The 12,271-nt window shown below is 57.1% G+C and overlaps 1 protein-coding gene across 1 annotated transcript in view; it reads left to right on the top strand.

Moving 5' to 3' along the window:
- The window catches only part of RP2 (RP2 activator of ARL3 GTPase), a 40,778-nt gene that overhangs the window by 24,070 nt on the left and 4,437 nt on the right, over positions 1-12,271 (top strand). Inside the window, exons 4-7 of the mRNA XM_078883768.1 lie at positions 1,734-1,910; positions 1,977-2,195; positions 10,782-10,896; positions 11,884-11,972. Coding sequence (XP_078739894.1) covers positions 1,734-1,910; positions 1,977-2,195; positions 10,782-10,896; positions 11,884-11,972 — 600 coding nt within the window. The remainder of the gene's footprint in view (positions 1-1,733; positions 1,911-1,976; positions 2,196-10,781; positions 10,897-11,883; positions 11,973-12,271) is intronic.

The raw sequence follows: 12,271 nt of genomic DNA, 5'->3' as shown, positions 1-12,271 counted from the left end.
GGAGGGGCGCTTGGCAGCGCCGGCCGCTTGTCTTCGTGGGCGGCCAAACACAGCGGGTGCCCCACACAGCGGGTGCCCCACACAGCTGTGTGTCACACCGCTGTGTGTCACACCGCTGTGTGTCACACCGCTGTGTGTCACACTGCTGTGTGTCACACAGCGCTGTGTGTCACACCGCTGTGTGTCACACCGCTGTGTGTCACACCGCTGTGTGTCACACCGCTGTGTGACACACCGCTGTGTGTCACACCGCTGTGTGTCACACCGCTGTGTGTCACACCGCTGTGTGTCACACCGCTGTGTGTCACACCGCTGTGTGTCACACCGCTGTGTGACACACCGCTGTGTGTCACACTGCTGTGTGTCACACTGCTGTGTCACACCTCTGTGTGTCACACCGCTGTGTGTCACACTGTTGTGTGTCACACTGCTGTGTGTCACACCTCTGTGTGTCACACCGCTGTGTGTCACACCGCTGTGTGTCACACCGCTGTGTGTCACACCGCTGTGTCACACCGCTGTGTGTCACACTGCTGTGTGTCACACCGCTGTGTGTCACACTGCTGTGTGTCACACCTCTGTGTGTCACACTGCTGTGTGTCACACTGCTGTGTGTCACACCGCTGTGTCACACTGCTGTGTCACACCGCTGTGTGTCACACCGCTGTGTGTCACACCGCTGTGTGTCCAACCGCTGTGTGTCACACCGCTGTGTGTCACACCGCTGTGTGTCACACTGCTGTGTGTCACACTGCTGTGTGTCACACCGCTGTGTGTCACACCGCTGTGTGTCACACTGAGGTGTGTCACACTGCTGTGTGTCACACCGCTGTGTGTCACACTGCTGTGTGTCACACCGCTGTGTGTCACACTACTGTGTGTCACACTGCTGTGTGACACACTGCTGTGTGTCACACAGCAATGTGTCACACCGCTGTGTGTCACACTGAGGTGTGTCACACCGCTGTGCCCCACACCGCTGTGCGGGCGCAGGCACGAGACGCCGACTCAGCGGGGTGCCGATAGAGAACTGCGCGTGACGTTTCGGGCGATAGCCCTTCGTAAGCACGCTCACAAATTACCGGCACGGCGTGCGCGCGAGTGCGTGCCGAATTGTTCCCCAATCGGCAATTGTCGGACACCGAAACTACGAGGTGTACAGTGATCCCTCGTTTATCGCGGTGAATGGGGACCGGAACCCCTCGGGATAGGTGAAAATCTGCGAAGTAGGATTGGCCCCCTAGGAATTTCCGTATATGTGTGTGTGGGTACCAGAATGTTTAAAATATGTATATTTATACTTTATATATATATTTTACTTAAATCTATTTAATTATGAAACCTTAATATTATACATTCACTCTCTCTCTCTCTCATACGATACGTATTATGGTGTTCTACACTCACCAATGACAGTAGTATCTTGAGACTTGACTCCAGTAATGACGATGACAATGACGATGACAATGACGATGACAATGACGATGATGACAGACCTGTGCAGTTCGATGAATGTGATGATGAATGATGATGATGATGGTGTTACTGCACAGGTATAATGAGGCCTTTAAATCAGTTCGAAAAATCCGCGATGCACTGAGGCCGCGAAACTTGAACCGCGAAGTGGCGAGGGATTACTGTACTGCACAATCAGTTTATTTTCAATACCAACTAGTTTATTTCCAATGTCTTCATCGTTGTGTTTGTGTGCCGGCCGCCTCTCTCCCCGGCAGGACGCCGAGCTGAGCATCTTCAACAACAACTGGAGCAGCGTCCACGACTTCACGCCGGTGCCGGGCGAGCGGAACTTCTCCCTCGCGGCGGACCCCGGCCTGCTCCCCGGCCTTCTCCCCACCGCCGCCGCCGCCACCACCACCACCACTGCCGCCGGCAAGGACCGCCCAGCCGCGGTCTTGGCTAGCGAACACGTTGAGGCCGCTGCTGCTGCTGCTACCGGGGCGGCGGTGGAGGTGGAGGGGGAGGAGGAGGTGGAGGGGGAGAAGGTGGAGGGGGGCGAGTGGGCGGGCGAGCAGTGGGCGGCCGTGCTGCGGGTGAGGGCCTCGGTGGAGGCGGCCCGCAGCATCGTGCCGGCCACGCTGGGCGCCGGGCGGAGACGGCCCAGCGACGAGTCGGCCCTCGTCGTGTTCTTCGGAGACGCCTACGCTACCGCCAACGCACGCAAACTCGTCGACGAGGTGTGGAGAGGCTCACGCAGAGAGACACAGACTCATACAGAGACACACACACAGACTCACAGACTCACACAGAGACTCACACAGAGACCCACAGACTCACACAGACTCACACAGAGACTCACACAGAGACTCACACAGAGACTAACACAGAGAGACACACAGAGACTCACACAGAGACACACACAGAGATACACACAGAGACTCACACAGAGACTCACACAGAGAGACACACAGAGAGAGACACAGACTCACACAGAGACTCACACAGAGACTCACACACAGAGACTCACACAGAGACCCACAGAGAGACCCACAGACTCACACAGAGACACACACACAGAGACTCACACAGAGACTCACACAGAGACACACACACAGACTCACAGACACACACAGAGACACACACAGAGAGACACACAGACTCACACACAGACTCACAGACACACACAGAGACACATACAGAGACCTACGCCACCGCCAACGCACGCAAGCTCGTCGACGAGGTGTGGAGGGGGGAGACTCGCGCAGAGAGACACACACAGAGACCCACAGACTCACACAGAGACCCACAGACTCACACAGACTCACACAGAGACTCACACAGAGAGACACAGAGAGACACAGAGACACACACAGAGACTCACACAGAGACTCACACAGAGGCCCACATACTCACACAGAGACTCACACAGAGAGACACAGAGAGACTCACACAGAGACTCACACAGAGACACACACAGACTCACACACAGAGACTCGCACAGAGAGACACAGAGAGACCTACGCCACCGCCAACGCACGCAAACTCGTCGACGAGGTGTGGAGGGGCAGACTCACACAGAGACTCACTCACTTACACAGAGACACACACACAGACTCACAGACTCACACAGAGACTCACCACACAGAGATCCCCAGACTCACCACACAGAGACCCACAGACTCACCACAGACACCCACAGACTCAGCACACAGACACCCACAGACTCACACAGAGACACACAGACTCACACAGAGAGACTTACACAGAGACTCACCACACAGAGACTCACACAGAGACTCACACAGAGACACACACAGAGACCCACCACACACAGACTCACACACAGAGACTCACACACACAGAGACTCACACAGGGAGACACAGAGAGACTCACACAGATGAAGTACCGTTGATGACTCTTGGACACCGTTGGTGAGGCACACGTATTTATTCCGTACAAGTAGTCACAACTGTGGACATACAATACTAGAGGGGGTATCGGCCCCCTCACCCGGCTAGCTGGGAATACACTGCTAGCTATCTCTGACCTACCTCCTAGTCCTCCACTAACGGGCTAGGGGAGGCTGTCTGGCCCGACACTGGTAAGTCGGGCTACGGTACCCGGAGTCCCAGAGCACTAGCTCTGGTTCTCGGGACCACGCCGCTAGCTCGGTCCTGCGCGGCCCTGACAAGGGCGGCGTCCCAGGGGAGTCCAGGGCTCTAGCTAGACGATCTTCGGTCTTCACTGGTTTAGCTTTAACATTCTGCCCCGAGCCCTCTGACACATCCCCCTTTATACTCCACCCCCGCTGAGGGGTGGGGCCCCGGGCTGCCTGGTGCGGACGTCGTTGAGAGCACCCCCCCCGTGCACTCACGTAGCCCCGCCCACTGTGTTTGTTTCCCATAAGCTGCCATGCATAACGGCTCTCTCTCTAACACCCCTACATCACCCCCCCCCCCCGCATAGCTTGCAGTCGTCCCGGCTGCCAACATACAAAAAAAACGACAATAAAAGCGCATTTACCCCCTGACCGCGCGTGTGCCTCACTATTTTTCAACATAACGCGAAGAGAACAACAAGAACCAGAAAACCCCGAAGGGAAAACAACCCGACGCACCCCCCCCGAATATATACGAATTCCGTAAAAGCAACGTATATACAAATCGCAAGGAACCCCCAACACACACACAACACAATGTGCCAGGAGCACACCACCGACGCAGCGCACAGTAACCATACACGTGAAAATAAAAAGAAAAAAAAATTCTTCTTTTTGTGCATCACAAGAGTCTGCGCATTCTTGCGCGCGTCCTTGCCGCAGGCCCGTCACACGGGGCAACCCCGGATGGCGGACCATCTGGTGGCAGCTGTCCATTTCGAAGTGAGTCTGCGCTTGATGTCGCGAGACCCTCGGCATCCCCCGTAGGGGTTGTTGGGCGGGAGCCCGTCATTCCTGGTGCACCTGGGGGCGGGACAGCCGGCAACACGTCAGGCGAGAGCAGCAGAGACGGACCCTTTGAGTCGGCCGACCCCCCACATGTTTGGCCACGCGTGTGTGGAGTGGGGCCTCGCACCGCAACGAAGGGTTTCAGCCTAGAGGGGTGCACAAATCACCGGCGCTTCCCCCATTTGATGCGAACGCACTGAGGCCGCAAAACCTCGACCACCTCGACGGGGCCCCGCCACGGCCGCACCAGTTTTGAGGAGGTCGCGAGTGGTACCTGGGGACAGTGCAGCCATGCCCTGTCCCCCGGCTTCCACTGTAGCACGTGCACGCGACCCAGTCTGAGGCGCTCATTCGCTTTCTGACGCCTGTCGGAATTTAGCATGGCAGCATCCCGTGCCTCAGTCAATTTCGCAAGGTTAAATTTAACATGGTCGGCCAATTTAGTTTTTCCCAGCGGCGCGGGGATCTGCAGCTGTGCCCGAACAGGTGGGTCAGGTTCGCGGCCATACATGAGGAAGAAGGGTGAAAATCCCAATCGGTCTGTGAGTCCGAAACCTGCTGCGACAACATAGACGTGATGGTTCGATGCAGACGCTCGACCATCCCGTCAGTTTGCGGGTGATAGGGAGAGGTACGAATTTTTTTCGTTCCCAGGAGCTCACAGACTTGTTGGAGGAGTTTGCCGGAAAAATGTTTTCCCTGGTCGGTCAGCAGCCGCTCCGGAGCACCTTTGTCCATGACGTAACCTTGGACAAAGGCCTCCACGATGGCTGCTGCCGACTGGTTGGCCAGGGGCCAGGCCATAGGCCAGCGCGTAAAGTATTCCACCCCGGTCAACAAATATCTATTGCCCCTAGGGGTGGCGGGAAATGGCCCCAGAATATCCAGCGCGACAAGTTCGTTCACTCTGGAGACTCTGATAGACTGCAAAGGCGGGTTTGACTCCCGTGCTGGTGGTTTTCGCTGCGCACACCGAGGGCATGATGCCAACAGATCTGCGACATCCCTCGTCATGCCTGGCCAAAAAAAATCAAGCTGGAGCAAGGCGAAGGTCTTTTGGGTACCCAGGTGGAGGAGGCGCTCATGAGCAGCCCACACCACCCTACCCCGTAACCCAGAAGGGACCACCAGCCGGTGTCGATGGGATTTCCCGTCCCAATGCATCAGCAACCCCGCGTGCATTTCCCATGCGTCGGCATCACCCGTCCCCCGCCCCGCCTCCCCGGCGCGACGACGCGACGCGAGGAGGGAGGTATCCTCCATCTGGAGGCGCCCCCATTCATTAACAGGCAAACCCAGCAGGGAATCTTTTCCGTGTTGTGCGATAGAATTTGGAAGCAATGTTTCGTCATCGGCGGCGGCCGCCAGGACCGGAACCGGCATGTCCCCTGCTGGCTTGCAACGTCCCGACCCCAGGAGGCATGCACATTCGGAGGTGGTTGGCATGCGCGACAGAGCGTCCGCGTTGGTGTGGCGAACGCCCTTATGGTAGGTGGTTTCGAAATCAAAATCCTGGAGGATCTCCAACCATCGGGACAATTGTCCCGATGGCTGTTGAACTCGCAGGGCGTACTGCAGTGCCGCATGATCTGTGCGGACGGTGAAATGCCGACCGTACAGATATGGGCGATACTGTTGGATGAAATAGACAATTGCCAACAGTTCCCTACGGGTGACACAATATCTTTGCTCCGCTGGAGACAACACCCGACTGCCGTACGCAACCACCCGTTCCACGCCGTCAACCACCTGGGAAAGCACGCCCCCAATACCCGTGTTGCTCGCATCGGTGTCGAGCAAAAATGGTTCCGAAAAATCGGGGTAAATCAAGGGAGGAGCTATTACCAGGGCGTCCCGAAGGGAGCAGAAAGCAGCCTCCTCCTCCTGACCCCAGTGGAACCGAACCCCTTTTGATGTTAAAGTGTGTAGGGGTTTGGCAATCGTCGCAAAATCAGCGACGAACCGTCGGTAATACGACGCGAAGCCAATGAAACTCCTGACCTCTCCCACCGAGGTGGGAGTCGGCCAGGAGCTGACACACTGCGTTTTGGCGGGATCGGTAGCAATACCTGAGCGCCCCACGATGTGCCCCAAATAACGCACCGAATCGCATAACAAATGACATTTTTGGGGTTTGAATTTCAAATTAGCAGCCCGCATCTTTAGGAAAACCGCCCGCAACCTCAAAAGTTTTACTAAAGACGATAACGTCATCCAAATAAATCAGGCACGACTCCCATTGCAATCCAGCCAAAACCAATTCCATCAAACTCTGGAAAGTTGCCGGCGCTGAGTGTAAGCCCATCGGCAACTGGTTGAATTGGAACAGGCCGTGCGGTGTACGGAAAGCAGTTTTAGGCTTTGAATCATCATCCAGAGGAAGCTGCCAGAATCCCGAAAGTAAATCCAGTGTGGAGAAGAATCGCGCTCCCGCCAAGGCGTCCAGCGATTCGTCCATCCGTGGGAGCGGATATGCGTCGGCAACCGAAATTTTGTTAAGGCGCCGAAAATCAACGCAAAACCGCAATGAGCCGTCCTGCTTTTTAACCAGGACGATCGGCGTTCCCCAAGGGCTGGTGGAAGGAGAAATGATGTCGGCGGCTAACATGTCATCAATAGCCGATTTGACATGGTCCTTTTCGGCGGCACTTAACCGAAACGGATTCTGGCGTATTGGCGCGCTGTCACCTGTGTCAATATGGTGACGCAGCAGATGAGTGCAACCCAAATCGTATTTGTCCCGACTGAAAACGTCGGAAAATTCCCGCAGTAGCGTTCTAAGCTGTTGGCGCTCTGAATTTGACAGGTCCGTCGATCCCGCACAAAGCGCATCGAGCCACCCTCCATCGCTGTCTGAATGTGGGTGCGGCCGGGGAGCAGTGCTGACGTGATTCGCAACAGGTTCCTCGCAGGGCACCGGCGTCGCGTGAGCAAGCACCGTCCCTTGAGGAACTACCACTGTCTGCGACCCCACATTGAGGACCGCGATGAAAGGGTCCCCGTCCCCTCTTACGACGGTCTGGGCCGGAATCAAATGAGGTCCACTAACCCCGGCCCTAGATGGTCCCAGCAGAATTCCCTGGTCCCCAATGCCCTCAGCGAAGGGCCGACGAAGTTTTAGAGGCACCAACATTTGAGCTCCCGGCGGCACACGAACTGTTTTAACGACGAACGCTGGTACTGTTACGAACGCCGTCCGAGCCGCAGTAGGGGAAGGCAGGAACGCCATGCGTCGTCCCGACGGGAGCTCAATGCATCCCTGGTCTATTAAAATACGAATCGGCATTTTGCCCAAGAAGTCCGTCCCCAGCAGGCACGGAACCGCCAGCGAGGAGGAAACAAAAATCGGGCCCGACAATTTGATATCCCCGATACAAATTTGCGCTCGAATCTGTCCAATGATGCCAAGAGAGCCCCCGTTAGCAGCATAGAATGGGACGTTAACCGGCAGTAAAGGACGGCTCTGGACAGGTAGAATATTGTAAATGAGTTCGGAAATGATGGTCGCCGATGCCCCCGTATCGACCAGGATGCGTACCTCCACCCCGTCAATGTGTCCCACCACGGCCGACGACCCCGACGACGCGGCCACAACGCGATGGGCCAACATGGACCACTGCCTGGGTTCGATTTGAGTCCCCATAGTGGTGCGTGTTGGCCCGTCGCAGCGCAATGTCGGCCCCCCATTCGTTGCGGTGTGCGAGTGTGTGACGAGTGTGTGCTTGGGCCAAACATGAGGGGTGCCGCGACTCGCCGGATTATGTTGATGGAGCTTGGGAGGAGGAGGGCCGGCGTCCTGTCGAGGCGTCGTCCCGCGCTGCCGAGGAGAGCGGCACCCCGAGGCGACATGGCCCCGGACGCCGCAGTTGAAGCAACGCGGGAGCGCCGGCGGCGATGACGGACGGTCGAAGCGGCTCGACCCATCCCGGCCCGACCATGCTCCCGTCCCCTGCTGCCGTCGACGGTCGACGGCGTAAACCTCCTCCGCCGGGAGGGTGGCTGCAGCCACCGCACGCCCGGCCGCTGCCCTGCTAGCTTTCCGACGCTGTGACAGCAGGTTGGCGTGGAGGAGCCGCGCAGCCTGGAGGGAACTCATCTCCGTGTCCTCCTGTGCAACGACGGCGATGTCCAGGTCGTCTGCCAGCAGGAGGATTTTTTCTGTGACCATGGCGTCCACGCCGTCGTCGTCCATTCGAGGGAAGGCCGTCTTCGCCAGTGCCAGGAGACTCGTCCTGTACGCCAGGGGCGACTCCTTTGCACCCCGCTGGCGATCGTAAAACTGCTGCCTGCATTCCGCTGAAGGTCCGTAGACCCCGGCCAGCAACTGCAGCGCCATCTGTAGCGTGGAGCGCTTCTCCCTCGGCGCCGATGTAAGGGCGGCGAGTGCGTCGCTGTCGAGGAGCGCCGGCAGCGCGCAGAGAGCCTCAGCATCCGACCACCGTGCCATTTCTTGGTGGGCGAGGAAGCGTCGCTGGAAGCCGCCCCAGTCGCCCTCCGCGCCAACAAACTCTTTGAGCGGAGGCAGCCGTTGGTGCAGCGCAGCGGTCGCCATGGAAGCTCGCAGGCTGCTGTCCCCGTAACTCGGCTGCGCTTCGGCGCGAACGGCAGATGGTATCGCCTGTCGCAGCCGTGATGACGCTCCCTCCACTGGCGGTGACGCGGCAGCCCCAGCGAGAGCGATGTTGGACCCGAGGTTCAGGCCGGCCACGCCCTCAGCAGCTGCTGCGGCGATGGCGGGAGATTCAAAGTTTGAATCCGTTGAGATGGCGGGAAGGCGCATCGGACGTCGGTTCTCCTCGCCCCGTGGTGGTCCACCAGCCCCCAGCCGCGTGATGTGTTCGAGTGTGGCGGCAGCGGCGTAAAGCAGCTCCGCCAGCCTCGCGTGAGCCAGCCTCAGCCCTTCTGATGGCGGCTCCCCTTCATCCTGATGCCCCGGTAAGAATGCGTCCGGCCCCGGCTGCACGATGTCTTGTTGAGCCGTCTCGGGCTCGACAATTTCAGCGGTGTCCTCCACCTGCGGTACTCCGGCTCGAGCTGTCCGGCGCGTGTCCATGTTCGTAGTTGTTCTGACACCAGATGAAGTACCGTTGATGACTCTTGGACACCGTTGGTGAGGCACACGTATTTATTCCGTACAAGTAGTCACAACTGTGGACATACAATACTAGAGGGGGTATTGGCCCCCTCACCCGGCTAGCTGGGAATACACTGCTAGATATCTCTGACCTACCTCCTAGTCCTCCACTAACGGGCTAGGGGAGGCTGTCTGGCCCGACACTGGTAAGTCGGGCTACGGTACCCGGAGTCCCAGAGCACTAGCTCTGGTTCTCGGGACCACGCCGCTGGCTCGGTCCTGCGTGGCCCTGACAAGGGCGGCGTCCCAGGGGAGTCCAGGGCTCTAGCTAGACGATTTTCGGTCTTCACTGGTTTAGCTTTAACATTCTGCCCCGAGCCCTCTGACACATCCCCCTTTATACTCCACCCCCGCTGAGGGGTGGGGCCACGGGCTGCCTGGTGCGGACGTCGTTGAGAGCACCCCCCCCGTGCACTCACGTAGCCCCGCCCACTGTGTTTGTTTCCCATAAGATGCCATGCATAACGGCTCTCTCTCTAACACCCCTACACAGAGACTCACACAGAGACTCACCCAGAGACTCACACAGAGACACACACAGAGACACACGCAGAGACTCACACAGAGACTCACACAGAGACTCACACAGAGACCTACACCACCGCCAATGCACGCAAACTCGTCGACGAGGTGTGGAGGGGGGAGACTCACACAGAGACTCATACAGAGACTCACACAGAGACCCACAGATGCACACAGACTCACACAGACTCACACAGACTCACACAGAGACTCACACAGAGACTCACACAGAGACACACAGACACACACAGAGACTCACACAGAGACCCACAGACTCACACAGAGACACACACAGAGACCCTACGCCACCGCCAACGCACGCAAACTCGTCGACGAGGTGTGGAGGGGGGGAGACTCACACAGAGATCCACAGACTCACCACACAGAGACCCACAGACTCATCACGCAGACACCCCCAGACTCACCACACAGAGACCCACAGACTCACCACCGCGCTGCGTGCCACAGACTCACCACACAGAGACCCACAGACTCACCACAGACACCCACAGACTCACCACACAGAGACCCACAGACTCACCACACAGACCCACAGACTCACCACAGACACCCACAGACTCACCACACAGAGACCCACAGTCTCACCACCGCGCTGCGTGCCACAGACTCACCACACAGAGACCCACAGACTCACCACAGACACCCACAGACTCACCACACAGAGACCCACAGTCTCACCACCGCGCTGCGTGCCACAGATGGTGTCTCGGGGCTTGGTGCTGGTGCAGACGAAGGAGGTGGCGATGAAAAGCGACGACGCTGAACGCGTGTTCAGGGAGCACGCCGCTCACCTCACCACTCACCTACAGAAGGGTGAGCTCACCACACCACTCACCCACACACCACTCACCCACACACCACTCACCCACACACCACACCACTCACCCACACACCACTCACCCACACACCACTCACCACACACCACTCACCCACACACCACTCACTCACCACCACACCACTCACCCACACACCACTCACCCACACACCACTCACCACACACACACCACTCACTCACCACCACACCACTCACCCACACACCACTCACCACACACCACTCACTTACACACCACTCACCCACACACCATGGTGATGATGATGGTGATGATGGTGGTGATGGTGATGATGGTGATGATGGTGACGATGATGATGGTGACGATGATGCTGGTGGTGGTGGTGATGGTGGTGATGATGATGGTGATGATGGTGGTGATGGTGATGATGATGACAATGGTGATGATGGTGGTGATGGTGGTGATGGTGATGATGGTGATGATGATGACGATGATGGCGATGATGACGGTGATTACGCTGATGGTGGTGATGGTGATGACAATGGTGATGATGGTGATGATGGTGACGATGGTGATGATGATGGTGATGATGGTGGTGATGGTGATGATGGTGGTGATGATGACGATGGTGATGATGGTGATGATGATGACGATGGTGATGATGATGGTGATGATGGTGGTGATGGTGATGATGGTGATGATGATGACGATGGTGATGGTGGTGATGACGATGATGGTGATGATGATGATGGTGGTAATGGTGACGATGTCCCGCCAGGCCCTGTGATTGGCCTGGAGCTGAATGGTGATGATGGTGATGGTGATGATGGTGATGGTGGTGGTGATGGTGGTGATGGTGATGATGATGGTGGTGATGGTGGTGATGGTGATGGTGATGATGATGATGGTGATTATGGTGATGGTGATGATGATGGTGACGATGGTGACGATGGTGATGGTGATGATGGTGATGATGATGATGATGACGATGGTGACGATGTCCCGCCAGGCCCTGTGATTGGCCTGGAGCTGAATGGGGACGGAGCTGTGGAGAGCACCAACAGCGTCGTGAAAACTCTCTTCACTCCCACCACGCCGGTGACACGCACACACACACACCCCTACATACACACACACAGTGACACACACACTTCTACATACACACACACACACACACTTCTACATACACACACACAGTGACACACACACACTTCTACACACACACACACACACTTCTACATACACACACACACACTTCTACATACACATACACACACCCCTACATACACACACACACACCCCTACATACACACAGTGACACACACCCCTACATACACACACACCTACATACACACAGTGACACACACACACAGTGACACACACCCCTACATACACAC

Source organism: Lampetra fluviatilis, chromosome 73 (genome assembly GCF_964198595.1).
Source record: "Lampetra fluviatilis chromosome 73, kcLamFluv1.1, whole genome shotgun sequence".
In the NCBI taxonomy this organism is placed as follows: domain Eukaryota; kingdom Metazoa; phylum Chordata; class Hyperoartia; order Petromyzontiformes; family Petromyzontidae; genus Lampetra; species Lampetra fluviatilis.
This window is presented reverse-complemented; position numbering and strand designations above follow the sequence as displayed.